The 17,805-nt window shown below is 42.9% G+C and overlaps 1 protein-coding gene across 6 annotated transcripts in view; it reads left to right on the top strand.

The window, feature by feature from the left end:
• Nucleotides 1–17,805, top strand: part of LOC136714040 (ephrin type-B receptor 2) — a 160,286-nt gene that overhangs the window by 121,542 nt on the left and 20,939 nt on the right. The window contains exons 6-12 of one of the 6 annotated variants that reach the window (XM_066691341.1): nt 5,786–5,824; nt 7,781–7,905; nt 9,575–9,737; nt 12,186–12,294; nt 12,558–12,622; nt 14,876–14,989; nt 15,322–15,569. In XM_066691341.1, the coding sequence (XP_066547438.1) occupies nt 5,786–5,824; nt 7,781–7,905; nt 9,575–9,737; nt 12,186–12,294; nt 12,558–12,622; nt 14,876–14,989; nt 15,322–15,569 (863 nt within the window). Of the gene's footprint in view, nt 1–5,785; nt 5,825–7,780; nt 7,906–9,574; nt 9,738–12,185; nt 12,295–12,554; nt 12,623–14,866; nt 14,990–15,321; nt 15,570–17,805 lie in introns of all 6 variants that reach the window. The other 5 variants (XM_066691339.1, XM_066691340.1, XM_066691338.1 and 2 more) reach the window with 5 other exon arrangements.

The following is a 17,805-nucleotide window of genomic DNA, read 5'->3' as shown; positions in this document are numbered from 1 at the left end:
CCCGCTGTGGCTCTGGAGGCCTGCCGGGGAGTCGCTGCTATAAATAATGGAGTGTTCTCCATGAAATGTTGATGCTGTGCTTTTTTCCTTTTTTTTCCGCCCCTGTCTTTCTGCCTGCGATGACACACAAATCGCTCTTGGCTCTGCTATCATTCAGCAGCAAGTGGAGCATGTTATATTGGGGTGGGAGCGGGGGAGGGCTTTTTTTTAAAGGCAAAGGGCAACAGATTAACCTGGCGGTCTAGTAAGAAAGACAAGAGATGTGTGTGCGAGTGGGGTTTGAACCTCCTTTTCACCACACTATTATTCTCTGCTCTGCACCCATGTCTTTCTTTTCCCTCAGAGGACTTCTAACCTGGTTTTCCTCCACAAGTGACCTCTAGGTGCTTGCTGTCAAAGTGTGAGAGGGCAGTTGCGCACTCCTCCACACAGCTGTAGGTTTATCCTTCCCATGTGACAATAACACAAAGATGGACTATTGCTAGAGCCCTCCTTATATTTTAGGGGACATAAGGGTCCCTTCAAAAATCCCAGACCGCACTTGTGTAGCTCTCACCAACCTTTCTCCGACTACGCATGTCTTATGTGTTTCTGTGTCCTGTTGAATCAGATGATAGCACAAGGCTTTTAACGCTCTAACGATGCAGTCCAGGAGTACGAATAGTGAGATAAAGTAAAAGTATAGCGTCACTCGTCCCCCCGGTGTGCTGGTCTCAAGGCTGTCGGGCTCTTGAAGAACAGCTGAGCTCTGAGATTTATAATCCACTCGCTGTGATTCCTAAGTCATTCTCACCCCGAGCTGCAGATAAGAAACATTTCATTGTCCCAAAAGTTTCCATTCTGCTTAAAATGATAATCTAGCGGGTGTTATTTAGTTTTTTTCTGTACAGATCATCAAATTTCAATCCCAGCTTTCCCCAGGCGATTATCATTTTGACAGGATTTTTTATTTTATTTTCCATTTCCTTCGAAAAATGTAAATCTGCTTGTCTCGTGACGAAGGTGATTTTAACTTGGCAACCATTGCCCTCAGGTGTCAGGGTGTAGTAACTGCAGTTCGGACACCGAGGTGGAGGTTGAAATGAGAAATCTCAGAAGCTGTTCATAGATCAGTAGGTTATTCCTTGTGATCGGAAGGCTTTTTCCTGTCCTCTTATAAGTCCATGCAAATATGCTGGTTTTAAATAAGATGTCAGGCATACAAATGTCCTGTAGCTAAGAAAAGCAACTCTAATTATATATTTTTAATCTGTATTGTAATTATTGTCTTTAAATTTGACTCTAACGGGTTTAAATATACAGGCTGAGTAAAGTATGAAGCTAGATTTATTTTTGCCTTACACATCCCTTTGACATATGCCCATCGTTTTTATTTGCATTGTTTTTATATTGGGGCCTTTGAGACACATTGAAGCAGCTGTTCTCTATCTGAAAGGCCAAATTATTCCTTTCCACACCTCCCAGACAGCTCAATTCCAATAATCGAGTAATTGCTTCGTGCTTCAACTAGGAGCCTGTGATCATTAGTTCTCATCCCACCATCTGTCCTTCCAAAACTCACACAATAAAGGGAGAGGTTTCAATATATATATATAGAAGAGAGAAATATACAGTGCCACTGCAGTGTCAGAAAGTATTACCCTGCTGATAAATATTCTGATCCTACAACGGTCTGTTCCATCGTTAAGGCCGATAAACTCCCATGCACTTTTAACCGTGTCTCCTCATCCCCTGGGTTTGGGGAGAATTGCTGAGTTTGCTCGTCTGAACAGAAGACGTCGAAAGAGGATTAGAACAACTCTGGAACGCCACAGAAAGAAGTACAATACCGTGGGAGTAAACAGATTAGAATAAATCCCTAATTTCTGGCAGAAAAGTTTTGCCGTTCTAGCATACGTGGAGGTACCGAATTGCAGCGGTCTACTCAAGAGGAGATCTTTTCAAGCTTGATGAGCTATGCAAGTTTACTGCAGTGGAAACTCTTTCTGACATAAAACCAAAAATCCATTACAGATGGGAATGAGGGATATTTGCCAGTCTGGTCTGGAGACAAAATGCCAAAAACTTCCTGGAAATTTCCAATTTTCCCTTGAAGAACATTCTTTATTTCCCGTGGCATCTAAAAATATATCCAGTGCGTGATGAGACAATACCACACTGATTTGGGCGGCTTGACTTTCACAGCTAATTGTGGTAATGCTGTGTGCTTTGAATGCTACTGCAGTACCTTGAGCCCAAAACCTCCGTCTCCGCATTGCTCAGTATCTCAAAGGAGGAAGAGGAAGGTGCCATATGGTAAAAATGAAAATCGGAGGACCCTTATTAACATAACAGCATTAATTAATCCAGCAGGTCTATAATGCTAAAGAGGTCACAGACTATAAGATGTCCCAGATTTCTTTCCCTTGGCAAACTGGAATAAATTAGATTTGCAATCTGTTCTTGAAGTCCTGCCGGAGATCTGCGAGCCTAGGTTTTGTTTTGTGTTCTGCTTATGACGCTGGCAGTCTATTAAGCAAATTTGCTCCTCTTCCCTGCTTTGCATTTTTCACTCTCAAGAGTCAGTCAGCTTCAGCACAGATGAAATCAAAGAATGTGCTCGAACACAGGGATTGCTTTTAGAGGCCAAAAACAGGTAATAGTTATCTAATGGTTTATCTGACCCATCTCCCTTATTGCTCTTCTTCTTCCACCCCAGTCCCACCTCTCTGCCCTTTGTTCCTGGTCCCGTCCTTTCACCTCTCCTTCTGTTTATCATCCATTCATTTCTTCTTCCAGTTCTCTTCCTCTTTCAGTTTTCTATCATCTTTCCCTCCTTACCCTTTTGTTCTCCTCTTCTGCTTCCTTTTGTCCCCACCTTCCCAATCAATACCCCCTACTTATTTTCAGAGAAAACACTTAGAATTTTCTTTAACTTAGACTTAAATCCGACAAAATTTCAAGTACTTCATGTAGATTTTCTATTTGATAGACACAAGAGACCTCTAGGAAACGTGATGCCACCAATAAGTGACACACTGAGAGTGTGCAGTTGCTGGATGGATCAACACAAAATGTGTGTGTGTAGTAAAAGAAAAACAAAAAAGTTTCCCTGCTTTTCGGATTTCATGTCAGTATAGGTTAAACCCAAAGGAGTGTTGGTCTTCACTTAAAGAGATACTTTACACATTAAATCCTTTGGTATTTGTATATTAATTCACAAGGAGTCACACCACCTTATATTAAAGTGTTACTGAAATGAATATGCATCTATATATATATATTTATATTACTTCTCCCCGAATCCTTCTCCCTTTTTTCGTTCTCTGCCAACGCACAGCCCTCAGTCTTGTGAGCTCCTCTCAGCGTGTCCGGGCAGTCCTCATGCCCCGCTCTCCGGGGTAATCTGAGCCCGCTTGTGTGCCGAGCGCTCACCGCCTCTCCCCGCTGCCAGATCTCAAAGGCGCGCCGAGTCTCACTTGATGAGCTCGCTTAATGAAGTTGCCTATTGTGCCCCGAGAGGTCCTCAGGAAAAATCAATAGACATGCGGGCCCGAGCGCGGTGCTGAAAAGAGTCAGGGTGTGCGCTGGAAGAAAAGGCAGGCAGGCAGGCAGGGAGGGAGGGGGAGAGCACTGCACGTTGAATGGCCAGGCAGGAGGAGAGAGAGAAAGACGGGAGAAGAATGGGTTGGTGTGTAGCAGGAATGTTTTATTTCTAGAAATGGCGGATGCAGTTTCTGAAACATCATGTGCTTATGCCTGCCTTATTTTGCTAAGGCTCTCAAAGTCTTTGATCAGGCATTTGTAATGCTTAATTAATGTTCTTGAATAGCTGTCCCAATTATCTGGTTTATTGTGATAACTGTGTAGTTGGGGTTTACAGCTATGTGGAATATGGATGTGCCATCAAAATAATCAGAAATTAAGAAATGCATTGATCAACTTATCTCCTATGCATACCAGCCATATCTACTCAATGTATGTGCCTGAAAGTCGCTGGAAATGTATCTTGAAAAGCCGTTTTCAATTTCTTAAGGAAGTCACTTGATATGCAATCCCTGTGGTCACATTTTTGTCTCCAGACACTACACTTTTTTCTTTTCTCTTGTGCGTCTGGATAGCTTTAGTCTTCCGTCATTTCCGCTTTGCGCTCAGAATTAAGCAGTGACAGTGCCAAGCCTGCATCCCTATGATACCAATTATAAAAGTCCTAACATGTGAGTCGTCCAGCCCAAGCTCCTGACCACGGAGCTGCAACGGTCTTCCGCAGAGCAGCCGAGCAGTCTGACCATGGAGCCCTCGCCTTCCCAGCTATTGCCCGGCACCGTGAACGACACCCTGCCCGGTCCGCTGACTTCCCTCGGTCCTCAGATCCCCACGCCTGCCTTCCCTCAACCGGCGCGCCTCTTCTGTTTTGCGTTGCCATAGAAACGCCTTCCCTCCCTGCACCAGAGCGAACGCAGCTGCTTTCATTTGCATCCCACCCAGGTGTGCGTAGATGTGTCTAGTCAGTGCGTAATGGGTTTCCAATTAGTAACAGTACAGTGACAGTGGAAGTATTTTTGAAACCACGTCCTGTATTCTTCTTTCATGGGCTCCAATGCGAGTTATAATACTTTCATTATTATTTTTTGTAATCATGCTCGGCTCCACGTAGAACTTACCTTAGAAGAGAAATTCATTTCCTGATAATTATTCCTCAGCCCATCTCTTATCTGAAGTTATCAAATTAACACTAAGCTTAGACATTCCTGGCCATCCTTTGTCAGCACCATTGACAAATGGCAAGGAAATCTGATATCGATGTATTGTATGTTTAAATAAACTTGTTTGACTTTCATAAAAAGTTGCAATGAAAAACAGCTTTTGACAGTTTTGTTGTTGGTATATCACAACATCAGGTGCTGTTTAAGGGACAACAAAAACAAAAACACACTCACTGCTTACGTTAAGCCAAAGGGACTTATACAAAAGATCTCTGTAATAGATGTAATTAATAAACAAAAAGCAGAGTTATGAAGACAGAGGGATAAAACGATAATGCCAACTTTCATAAAAAAATTGTCAGTTGCAGATTTTAAATTAATCTTTTCTGAGGAGGGAACCAAATGCATGAAACCAACTTGACACAAGAAATGCATAGATACACACATCGTAGTTTGGTCTTTCCCATGGCAAGTGCCTGCGCTAAAATGTTTTCACATAAAAATGCTGAACCTTTAATCAATCCTGTGCGAAAGACGTTTGGGCCCTCTGTTCTGTAAACGAACCATCCATTTAATGTTTTTAGTGACTGAGCAGATACACAATTAATGGTGAAAATGTCCCATCTCGCAGTTTTTTGTCCACTTCTTGAAACCGGATAATCCCTGCCTTAGACTAAACCTCCTGCTGCCTTTCTTTCTATCAGCGCTAAGGGGTTTTCTTTGTGTGACTGCTGCTCTGATGGCTGTGTGCTGCCGTTTCTAAAGTCTTTTTTTGTCGTTGTGATCAATTACATTTCACCCACACTGACCAGTAATTAATTCCACTCTCAAATGCCAGCCGTCGGACAGTACTGCTTATCCCTGTAATTGCAAATAACTGCTCTGCACTGTAAGCCTGCTGATGCAATTTCCCCGTCTGCTGTCCTGTTGCCTCGTGTCGCCCCCCCCTGTGTTTGAATGTCGATGCTCACTGTTGCGCTGCTCATTGTTTCTCTGTCTGTTTGTTTTGGTTTCATTGGCTCGTTTTATCCAATCAAAACCCTCTGCCTGCCCTCCCCGCGGTCCCACCCCTTCCCCTCTCGCCTCCACCGGCCAATCAGAGCGCACGGAGCACTCCAACGAAATGCGGATCGGAAGAGGTCAGTCTGACGCGCTCGAAAAAAGGGTAGAGGAGTGGGCCGCCTGTTTTTCTCTCTGTCTGGTCGGGGAAATTGAAGTAGCTCGTGAAACCGCTCCGTGTTCTTGAGCACTTGGGCTGACACAGGGGTGCACTATTAACTGAATTGCACAAAATGGGACACAAGTGCCCAAAAGTGCCGCTACAAACTAGTGCCATGAAAAACCCAGCTTATATGTTCTGTACTTTTGGCAACTGCTAAGGAGGATCAGTGTAAATCACCTTCCTGTTCCTTTATATTGTAAATATTGCGATTACAGTAATCTTGCCGGTCTTGATGGGGAATAAAGGCCCTCAAATTCGGAGTTGAAAGTGTACAGGGGAATAAATAGATATAAGCACAGATATATAGTTCACTTCCTCTCCTTCAGATTCAAGCAGTCTTCTAAGAAAGCTTTCCTTTCCTTTATAAACACATATTTATATTATTAGTATAGTTTTCTTTGTTACTGTGCCATGCAGTGTACAGTAGCTGGGAGTTTTCCTTTTCTTTCCAGTAGCTCTGTGATGGATATATCGGGCTGATCGTTTTCTATCAAGTTTTACAGACGAGGCTCCAGAGAGTTTTCTGTTCGCAGGACGGTAAGCTGTTGCCAAGCGGTTGTGTGTACAGCAGGCAGCGCGAGAGCCAGATGCCATAAATCCTCACAGAACTACAGCAAACAAACCTCGTTTTTTTTTGTACAGTATGTTTACTTGGACCAACCACATAGTCAGAGACGTTTTATCAACTTCGGTGAATATTATTCCAGTTTTCCAAGCACCCTCTTGCTCTCTCGTTATCAAAACGTAAATAAAAAGCGGTATTTGCTACATTATAAGTACAAATACTCATTAAATAATAAGCTACTTGTTAAATAGCAAATATTTTCTTTTCTTATATATTTTCAAAGTACGTTCTTTGTCACAACCCTAAATGAAAGACGATGTATAGACTTTGGAGATAAAACAATAACAGATGTTATATTCAGCAAAGGGATCTCTAGTGTTGAAAGGTATTCATTCCAATTATGGATCAATTAACTGAACTCAATTTCTAATTATTTATTTTTCGAAAAACGATTCCCCAGTATAGGATACGCTACTATAGGGCTGAGGTGTGAAAATAACCTCTCGTTTGTCTGCAGTGCCATAAAAGTCTACCTCAGTAGTGTCTCTAGGATTTGAACACACGGCGACTGAAGTAAAACACGAAGGAGAAATTGTCTGAGGGACTCGAACAAGTGCGCGAGTTTCCTACCAGACAATTTGTTTTGCACTGCCGCAAAACTGTTTTCATAAAATTGACTGGAAAAGCTATTTGTATCACTGGAAAGGAATTGAATAAAAATAGAGAACTAGACTGAGGAAATCAGTGCCAATCAGACCATTTCACATTCCTTGATAGAGTCTGGAAAGAAAAACAATGCATTACCTAGCATTCACCTCGTAGCTATAAAAGCCCAGCTCTGACAAGACCACATCTGGAGAGCCTCTCGATCCAATTCAGAAGCCCTCTCTATTCCCCCCCCCCCGCCTGCTTTCGCTTTTTATTTATATATGTGTCTCGTCATGGGTCAAGTCTTTGTCATTTCTGGCCTTGAGTGGATTGAGTGCAGCTGAGATATGTACTTGTGATGTTAGCTGCGATGCCGACTTGCATTTTAAGCTCGTTTTCGGATGACGTTACCAGGTCCGGCTCTCTCTGTATCACAACTGTATGTTCACACTCACAACCAGACACATGCGTCGGTGCCTAGTCATCTCGTGACATTTTAGACGCCGCAGTGAGGCTTGGAAATGTAGATAAGATGATGTATTCTACATTCCTTCTTCCTCTCCATGTGTTTTTCCTGTCACATCGTCACATCTCTCTCTCCCACCCCAATCTGCTGTTGTCGTTTCTCACCTCCTCCCGTCTTCTCTCGTCCCCCTCCAGCTCCGTCGGCCGTGTCCATCATGCACCAGGTCAGCAGGACGGTGGACAGCATCACGCTCTCGTGGTCACAGCCCGACCAGCCCAACGGAGTGATTCTGGACTATGAGCTTCAGCACTATGAAAAGGTATTTGGTGTCACCCTTCTGTCGCTTTTCAGTTCCTACAGTTCCTGTTGACCACTATCCTATTTCCTCTTGACTCTCTCTGGACGAGGTGGAGGATGAGTTTCCTCGAGGCACAGGGCGTGTAGCGTGTGTAGCTAATACTCTCGCAATGAAAAGAACCGTTCAATGTTCTGTAGAGTCGTTCAGGTAGGCCGACAATTTGTTGATGTACGTTTTCCACATGGTTTGAATGCACAATCCTCAGGCACCGAAGGAGAAGGAAATTAATACAACCGAAAGCACCTGGGACTGTTGAAGATGCAGCGTGGTTGTTTAGATGCACAAAATGGCTTTCACATCACGGTGGCAGTGGCAATGGAGTGCGAGTGATGCTGATCGGGAAAGACAAAGGTGTTTTATTTAGTGATTTAGTTCGAGGAAAAGGAGTGGCGCACCTCGTGTCTCTTCTGGAAATGAAGTCTGTATTCGGAGATAAACTCCACAGGGGCTCCGTGTGATCTGCCGACTTCAAGCACCTTCCGCTTGTCCCCGGTGCACGGTTCTCAGCCAGCTGTATTGAGTGCGATACCACTCCCCGGCACGGAGGAGGACGGCCTGTCACAACATGTGTCAAACCGGCTGCTGCCGTGGCTCTGTTCGGCTGGCTGAGCGACAGGCTGAAGTGAGCAGTTTATTGAACTGCAGTTTCCCTTGTCCTAATGTGATGGGTTTACGGAAAACAGTCGGGCCGCGTTCAGATGTTATTACTGCAAAGCCACTTCGGGAAGAAGTGAGTTTCAATTAAAACTACAGAGCGTTCTATCCACTGGCTGTTAATTGTTGATCAAGACAATTACTGGGGAAGCCGTGAACTCGAGTTTAACAGATTTCTCATTTACACGGCGCTTAGGAGACGTTTAATGTTTGAGCCATGACGTATATTTTCCATTTGAAAAGAGTACAATTTCTTTTGTATTCCTGTCATCCTTTTTGTTTCATTTGTATTGTATCTTGTCTTGAGATTTAAGATGATATTAGATTGTAACCTGACAACTGCTGACTTATTTTCATATCCATCTCTCCCTTTCTCTTTCATTATATATAGAGAAATAGATAGCAGAACTTTCTGCATCGCAGCTGCCCTGAAACTGGATTTTAAATAAATTAGCGTTTAAATGTATAAATTATTGCTGTTTAATGGCTGCATGGGGCCAAAAAAGTCTCAAGTAAAAAGTAACAACTTAAATTTTCATCCACCCATCATTTGCTGTTAGTATCTATATTTGAAAATTGCCTTTTACCTTAATAGCATTGTTATTACTACGGGTCAAATAATTAATCGGCTGTTCGCTGTTCCTTTAGCAGATTAACAAATTAAATGAGTGCAATTAATCAATTCAAGATTAATCTCAATTTAAAAACTTAGCTTTCAGCTGGTGATCAATTAAAATGAAAGAGTGATACAAATATATGATAATTATTTTCTTTAATTTGTGGTGGATGGTGGTGGTTTGCATTTTCAGGCACGGTGATTAAGCCACAATATCACTTTACATTTATACATTAGTTTAAGTCAAGTTTAAAATACTTTTCTGTGTCAAAGTGTTCAGGGTTGAAGGGGCTGTTGTTGGGCTTGTGTGTTTGTGTTTTCTGGGCTGATGCTCTAATGTCTGCCCTCACTGCCGTGCAGGACCAGACCGAATACAACTCCTCGACGGTGCGAAGTCAGACCAACACCGCGGTCATTCGCGGCCTCAAACCCGGCACCATCTACGTGTTCCAGGTGCGGGCGCGGACGGTGGCGGGCTTCGGCCGGTACAGCGGCAAGATGTACTTCCAGACCATGACTGAAGGTGAGGAAGACATCTGGGCAGCGCCGAGGAAAAGAGAAACGATCAGCATTAGTAATTACCGTCAGAAAGATGCACCTGGCTAGCTATGTGGTGTAATGGTTTCATTGTGGGAGTGAATCTCATATTAGTTTTCAATCTCTCTCTTTTTTTTTGCCTCCATTACCTTTTTTTAATGAGTTATAATTGTTTGGCTAACATTTGTATTCCAGGCGTAGCGCGGTGAAATGGAACACCTACTTTTAGCGGTGAATGGGTTCGTAATGAGTGAGCTGATAAAATCAGACATCTCTGTGTCAGACCTGAGCTCAATCCGGAGATTCTCCATCAGAGGTGGAAAAAATTGATTTAAGTGCAATCTGTTCGTGGCTATTGCAGATACCGTTTATTTATGCCGTTTGCAAAATATTGCCTTGCCAGTGAAAATAGAGTTAGAGGTAAAGCTGCTCAGATTTTAAAACTTAGCCGAAGCAAATATGTACATTATTGTTGAATGAACTCATGCTAATTATTCAGTGTGGGTTGCATTCGTGCACAGATATATAATATTACAAAGCATGCATATTTAAAACGTGTTACTAAACATAAAAACAATCTCTCTCTGCAAAAAAATATACATAGATTCAAGGATTTACTATAAGCGCAAAGACTGCTGACAATGTGAAGGTTTTTGAATTACAGTGCAAATGATAATCTGAGAAACGCACTAATCTCTGATGGGAAGGATACCTGTAGGCTGGCAGCTTAAACATTAAGCTAAAAGTAGCCAAACTAATGTGAGCGCACGGACCTGCGCGTTATCTAAACGTCTCATTACCTGTATCGCTAGGGGACATAATTAGCCTGATCTTTTTTCAAAGCCCTTTCCCTGGAATACCGCGAACCACAGACGAAACAGGGGAAGCACTCGATAATGGGAAACAGGGGGTGTCAAACCACACAGAATAAACCCAGACGTCAGACTGGATTTACAGACTCCGTCCCGATACACCGTTAGTGCTTTTGTATCAAACTGAGAAGTACCATTATCATAGCTCACAAAACTTGTCTTTTTTCTTAATTCAGAATCCGTTTTGTATTTTCTTTATACACCTGAATTAAAAACAATTAAAAATCCATACGTCTCGTAACACATTCCCTTCTGAGATGGAGTGAAGCTGGCGTTTGCCGTTATGCTCTTAACCAAAGCAATTGAGATAAAAATCCACATTAAACAATGGGCTCAGCCAGCTGGCACCGGCCTGCATTCTGCGGCTCAGCTATCAAACTCCTCACATCCCGCCAAGCCCATTCCTGCTAGGCTGACCCACCTTTCTGGGACAGCAGCGTTGAAGTGGTTTAATTCTATTACTTACACTGCACTCACGAGTCATTTGCACCGGGGCTGATGTGAGTGGCCCAGATCCCTTTTCCCAAACCTTCTGTCCGGTGCAGGAGGTCTGACGACCCGGATCAAAACCGTTTCCCTCCGCCTGCCAAAAATGTGCTCACTCCACCGCCTCCCATATGCTCCCGCCTCGAGATCTGACACTGCGAGCGGAACGATCCATCAGGCGGTCCGAAGAGGCCTGTCGGCTCATTATTACAAACGACCCAAAAATCTGCTAGCTGCCGAAAACCTCTGATAACTGCCGTGTTCTGGTCCCATCAGTCCTCCAGCCTTTATAATCCCGTCAGCTTTTGACACCTATTGGTATCAAGCTCGACCCATTGAGATGAAATTTAGCAGCTCAGAAAAGTGTCTAATTTAGCAATAACTCCTTCCTCCCTGCCCAGACCAAAGTCCGAACCCAGGCTGCCTCCCAGTCCTTAGACTCTCCCCACTTTTGACTGCATTCACTCCCATTCTCTCACATTCACAGCACCTAAGCTTGTAATCACTACTACAGCGCTTCCCCGGCCAAATATCTCGGTGACCTCAAACAGCCAGCACTGGTTTTTACCAGTTATTTATTGATGTATTTCTTTGAAGAACAAGCTGAGAGTATCAGGAAAAGGTTTCTTAGGAGAGAAGCCAGTCAGGTGTGGTCTACCGAGAGAAGCAGAGACCTCAAACTCAGAGTTATGAGATTCCACATGAGATCAAACTGTGTACCACCATCTCAGCTCTTATCGTTAAACTTGCCAGTCTCTCTTAACCCTTAACCATCGCCACTTTCACAGAAAGTTGACTCCTGAGTTGAATTGGCAGAAGTGGTTGACTTGTGTAAAAGCAAATTACCTTCTGTCGAATAAGGAAAAGTCTTGTTGACAGAGAGAAATTGACCGCATGGGAGAACTGGATACCATATCTGCACGCTTGCACATTGTTTTATTGAGTGAAATATACCCTGCACAATATAGACACTGTTAATTGAGTGTTTTGCATTTTGTGGACCACGGGAAGCAATAACGGTTATATATCCGCTGTCTGTGTGGGCATTCTGACGCTGTGTGCGTGTCTGTTTCCAGAGGAGTACAAGACCAGCCTGCAGGAGAAGCTGCCCCTCATCATTGGCTCCGCGGCAGCCGGCTTGGTCTTCCTCATCGCCGTCGTGGTCATCGTCATCGTCTGCAATCGGTGAGTCATTCTGTGGCCTCTTCTGTCTCCCATGGCAAATACGCGGTGGTGATTTATAAGGAAAAGCGCTCTTACTGGTCTCAAAATCCATCTACTAGTGCAGGTTGCAATCCACTCCGTGTGGTTTGGTTTGCAAGTTGCTGCCCTGGCTAATCCTTACTTGTGATTGACAAACAGGTCCAAGAACTATCCACACAAGATCATATTGGCGCTGACTCTTTGGTTCACCAGTTTTATAGCTGATTTGTCTTTGCACCCAGGAGGAGGGGCTTTGAGAGGGCAGACTCCGAATACACGGACAAGCTGCAGCACTACACTAGCGGCCACAGTGAGTACCGTACATCTCTTTCCCCTACAGCCCCCCGACTCTCGCTCTGCGTCTCCAATTGATGTTAAGAGGATTAACATTTAAATAAAATGGATTTGAGATTTCAGATTCCGACCTCCCGTGACCTTATTTTCTACAGTCACTTAAATATCCACCCTTGTGCTGTTAGGATTTCTCGAACCGTTATCATATTCTCAGCTAGGTTTTTTTCTTTCTTTCTTTCTTCGTTCTTTATTGCTGTTTGTTTGGCTTGTTTGCTCGCTGGTTCGTGTTCAATATTTTATGTGTTCATGTTTCTTTAATGAGGTTTGGAGAGATGTGGAAATCACAGCTGCAGAGCACTAACACGACCCAGTCCAGAGAAAATAAATCGTCCCGTGTCCCATGCAGCGCCTTAGACAGAGAAAGTCCAGCGGCACATTTTTTATTGTATGTTTAACAGTGTGACCTTCACCCCTTCACTCAACACCAATCAAGCAACCTTCATTCTCCCCAGAGAGAAACTGATTTGGCTGTCGAGCTTTTGGAAACAAAACTCATTCCCCTCTTGAGATTAAAAGAACGACGTCTATATCTACAGTATCTTGCACACAGTCTGAATACCCAGATAGGCTTCTCTCTGCAAACCAGCTAGATCCTAATGACAAAAACGATGATTAAACAGAGAAACTCCCTGCTGATCTTTAGAATTGTCAATCACAGTTCGCAGAAAGACACTTCTTGTATCGTTTGTATTTCCAGGGATTCTGGTTTTACATCATGGAGTATAGTCAATTTAGGATAAACAACAAACAAAATACAAACACGCACCAAATAAAACGAAACACAGAGGGGAAGTGTCAGTTTCTAAGAACTCAGCGCTTTGTGTGAAGACCCACACTGTATTGAAAGTGGGCACGTCTCTTCGAGGGATTATGGCTTATTGCCTCTCCGTCCGACTCAGGGAAATGTGATGCAGAAGCACATTTCCACTCGGGGGCTTATTTCTGTTGCCGGGCTTATCAATTTAGACAGCTTTCATACACTTTAATCAATAGTATCAGGTTCGCTATGAATGCTGTATTTACGGAACTCATTTCTGCAGGAGGGCAGGGAAGGTTAACCCAGCTGGACGGAGGCCATTACCAGCTATTAATATCATCTCCGCTGCTGCTCGCCAGCACAGGGTGGAGAGCTGCCATTGGCTCACAGTTTATGTGTCATTTCAGCCTAGGCTTCCCTATATATGTTGTGAAATTGCAGGACGGGATTCATTTTGCTTTCTGTTAATCTGGTAGTGTAGTGTTCAGTCTGGGTGCATTCCCCCTCTTCTGCCTGTCCTGATATTAAAAATGTCGATGCTATTAAATGTTAAACCCGTGGAGAATGGGTTACACTAACAACGCACTCTTGTGTTACACAGTATTGTTGCACAATCGTCAACCCCCCAAAACAAAATAAATGTATGAGGGACTCTACCTGAAATGTGCATATTCGCTTTATAACCTTTATCTTTGATACGTCTGTAATTTCCTTTTTTTTTTTTAGCTTTGCTCTGATTTCCCTCGCTTCCCCTCATTTTCCCTTCCTTGTTTTCCCTCACTGTCAGGAGTGCATTCAGCCCCACGTCGCGTTTCCACAGTTTAGGTACTTTAGGTCGAAGCCAGATATGGTGTTTAGACGCAAAATAATCGGATTTGACAAAACCCGGGTCTCTTAAGTCCCTTAACACTTTTAAAGGCCATCATAAGCCAATTTACCTGGCATCTAGACCTAAGAAAGCCAATTTATTTCCTGGAGCAGGACGCGGTGATAAGCGTCTCTTACTCAGCGGCTTTAAACGCTCTTCTCTGGCGCCGACTTTGCCTTAAGAGAATGTGATGTCGGGAGAGAGCTGTACTCACAGCCATCGTTTAAGGCTTCAAGGGGGGATAAACAGTGACAGTGAGCCCGTCTCTCAACGCTAAGCACTCGGCAACAACGCTGCCTGGTTTTATAGCTCTTGAATTTTGTCCGTACCCTGGTATTTGTTTTGTAGACTCTTATCCGTCTGGCAAATTACATAACACTGCCTCTTCTGTGACCATAAGCTTACACTGTGGCACAGCAATACTTTTCTTGTACTGCACACCGCAGCTACAATACTTTTAGTCCCACCCTCTACTTGTGTTTCCACCATTCATATTTGTAACTTCTACCTACTTCTGCTTTACAGAAGGGGGTGTTGATTCTGTAAATATTATACCCTCTTCTTTTCTTTCCAAGTGACTCCAGGAATGAAGATCTATATCGATCCGTTTACATATGAGGATCCCAACGAGGCGGTGAGGGAGTTCGCCAAGGAAATCGACATCTCCTGCGTGAAGATCGAGCAGGTCATCGGCGCAGGTATCTCAGATGTCCCTCGGCCCCAGAGTCCCCCTAGTGCATCGTAGACCTGAGTCACAGCCCTGCTACCCTACAGAGAAAAGCAGAAGCTTTCAAGGGCCACACAATCTCACGGTCCAAGAAGCAAACATGTCTCTAGAATAAAGGCTTCATCCTGAATATTGTTTGTTCTAAATTGTTCTGTATTTTACTCTGTGTTTTCAACTGCTTGCTGTCTGAAAGAGTGCAGGGCCGAGATAATAAATTATGTTTGAAATCTTTAGCAGTCGGAAGTTTAGGGCTTTCGCGATCGAGATCTGGTGTCCAATTCCTTGTCTGTCTCTGCATCTCAGGCGAGTTCGGGGAGGTGTGCAGCGGGAACCTCAAGCTCCCGGGCAAGAGGGAGATCTTCGTGGCCATCAAGACGCTCAAGTCAGGCTACACGGAGAAGCAGAGGCGGGACTTCCTGAGCGAGGCCAGCATCATGGGCCAGTTCGACCATCCCAACGTCATTCACCTGGAGGGCGTGGTCACCAAGAGCAGCCCGGTGATGATCATCACGGAGTTCATGGAGAACGGCTCTCTGGACTCTTTCCTGCGGGTAAGTCTCTTCTAAACGACATTTTTAATGTTATGTTCAGACTTTGAGAAGGGGTGGCTGAAGCTAAAATTCAATTATTTTTATAGCAGCACAGCATGACACAAATTAATGATAAACATCTCTCATTCTTTCATGTTCTTTGATGTGTTTTTCAGTAACCCCATGAAGCTATATGGATTTATTGTGTGCAGGTGCTTTGGGTAGTATTTACTTTGCAACTTTTTCCTATGTTTGCACTTAATTGTTTAGAATTGGTCTGGATTCAAATAAAAAACTGGGGAACTACAGAAGCTTTTGTTTTGCATTATATATCTGTGGATTTGCTCTATATTCTTAACTGCCATCTGTCCCTTTTTAAGTCAAAAGGTATTGTCCCATTGAATTCTGATTCGGCTGCAGACGGTGTGCATTGAATATTAACTGAATGGTATTGAACAGAAAAGCTCCCCGGATCTTTGTCCTTGAATCTCTCTCGCTCTGTACAGTTTAGATTGCCCCGTCTGTTTATAGCATATTTGCTCAAACAGTAAATATGCAGGGAGCTGGGGCTCGTAGAGGAAAAAATATATATCTCCTGACTAATGTCACAACATTTGCAATGATCACAGTTGATTCGCTATATAAATATTTTATAATCCGGCGCTAGAGATTACATTTTCAACTGCATGGCAGAAATTATAAGTGAAAACTTCACACTGCTTTTAATTTCTCAAATCATCTGAGAGAAAATACTGACACGTCTATCTGACATTGCTAGTCTGCAATTACATATTTCAAATCCCTACAAAGGCAGTTGTCTAGCAATGTTTTTATAAATAACTCAAATGTGGATTTTTGTATTTTTTTCTCAGTGCTCCTAAATCCTTGTTTCCATTAACTTCCTTCATTGTAATTCTGAAGCATTTTAAATAAATAAATGGACAAGAAACATCAGTTATCTAGTGCAAATGCCACATAAAATTTTACAATCTTAAATAATAAAAGCAATTTTGTTTTCCCATTGGATAACCATCATTTCAGATCAGTCAATTATTATGAGTGAAACCGTATTTGCACATGACATTATAACTTCATGTCTGCCAAGTAACATAATTATTATTTATGGAAAATTACACGATTATCTACAAACTCAGAAGCCAACGTTTTAAGAAGGGCTGTCATTTTCGTGCCAAGTTTGAATTGGCCCTTTTTTCAGTCTTTCTTTAAGACTGACAAGTATTTTCCACTCTAAAAGTCATGGATATCAAAACATATTGTACCAATTAACCGGGCGGTGTGTTCAATCTGTGTTTTTCTGTTATTTCATGTCTTAGATGTTACACATCCTATCAAATATGGTCTACATATTTGCGTGTGTAGTAACTGTTCCAGGAAGAAGAAAAAAATATGAAAATGTGTAATTATGAAGGAAGAATAGTAGAGATCAAACATGTATTGCTTATAAGAAAAAGCTTGATGATACTGGATTCATATAAAAAATAAAAAACATTAAAAAGTTATTTCTTCCTTAGTAAGTCCTTGAATGACTCAACTCAATCACCACTCAAGTCACTCAGCATTTTCAGTGTGACTTGGCCGTTACCTCCGTTTTCTGTTTCTGTATCCTCAAAATGACCAACAAAGAGAAAGTCACCCCGTTGTGATAAACCAGGTAGATAGACACCCCAATGTGCTACAATTTTCTCGTCTTTCCTAAATAGCTCTGGTCTAAAGCAATCATAGCAGCACTCTCATCTCCCTCGTTGTCTCCATTTAATTCCCTAATAACACACACCTTATTCCCCTCTGTACCAAAACCGTGCAGTTATTACAAATTGGTCAAGACAACCCTTTAATAGTCGTAGTTACACCACCCCACCCAAAGTGCAATTTAAAATGTCACTGCTCATGATGCCGAAAGACTTCAAGAATAAATGGTACAGTATCAGACACTGTTACAACCCGGGCCTGTTACCTTACATTACGTCAGTCGCACAACGTTTTTATCGTACTTTAAGGATACGCTGAATGGGTCTTTCAACGGTACAGACCATACAGGCTACAAAATGAGCTTACACACTTGAGGGACACAATCAAAACTTCAGTGCAGCTTCCTTCTATAAACCCAGTCGTTGGATGGCTACATACAGGTCTGGGGGTTTGAATTTGGCTGGGTGTTCGTTTAATCCAGAGCTAGATTTCAGTTCACCGTGTGACAGAACCTTTAATGGGATTGACAGCCTTTCAAATGAACTGT

This window comes from Amia ocellicauda, chromosome 18, assembly GCF_036373705.1.
Source record: "Amia ocellicauda isolate fAmiCal2 chromosome 18, fAmiCal2.hap1, whole genome shotgun sequence".
Taxonomy (NCBI): Eukaryota; Metazoa; Chordata; class Actinopteri; order Amiiformes; family Amiidae; genus Amia; species Amia ocellicauda.
This window is presented reverse-complemented; position numbering and strand designations above follow the sequence as displayed.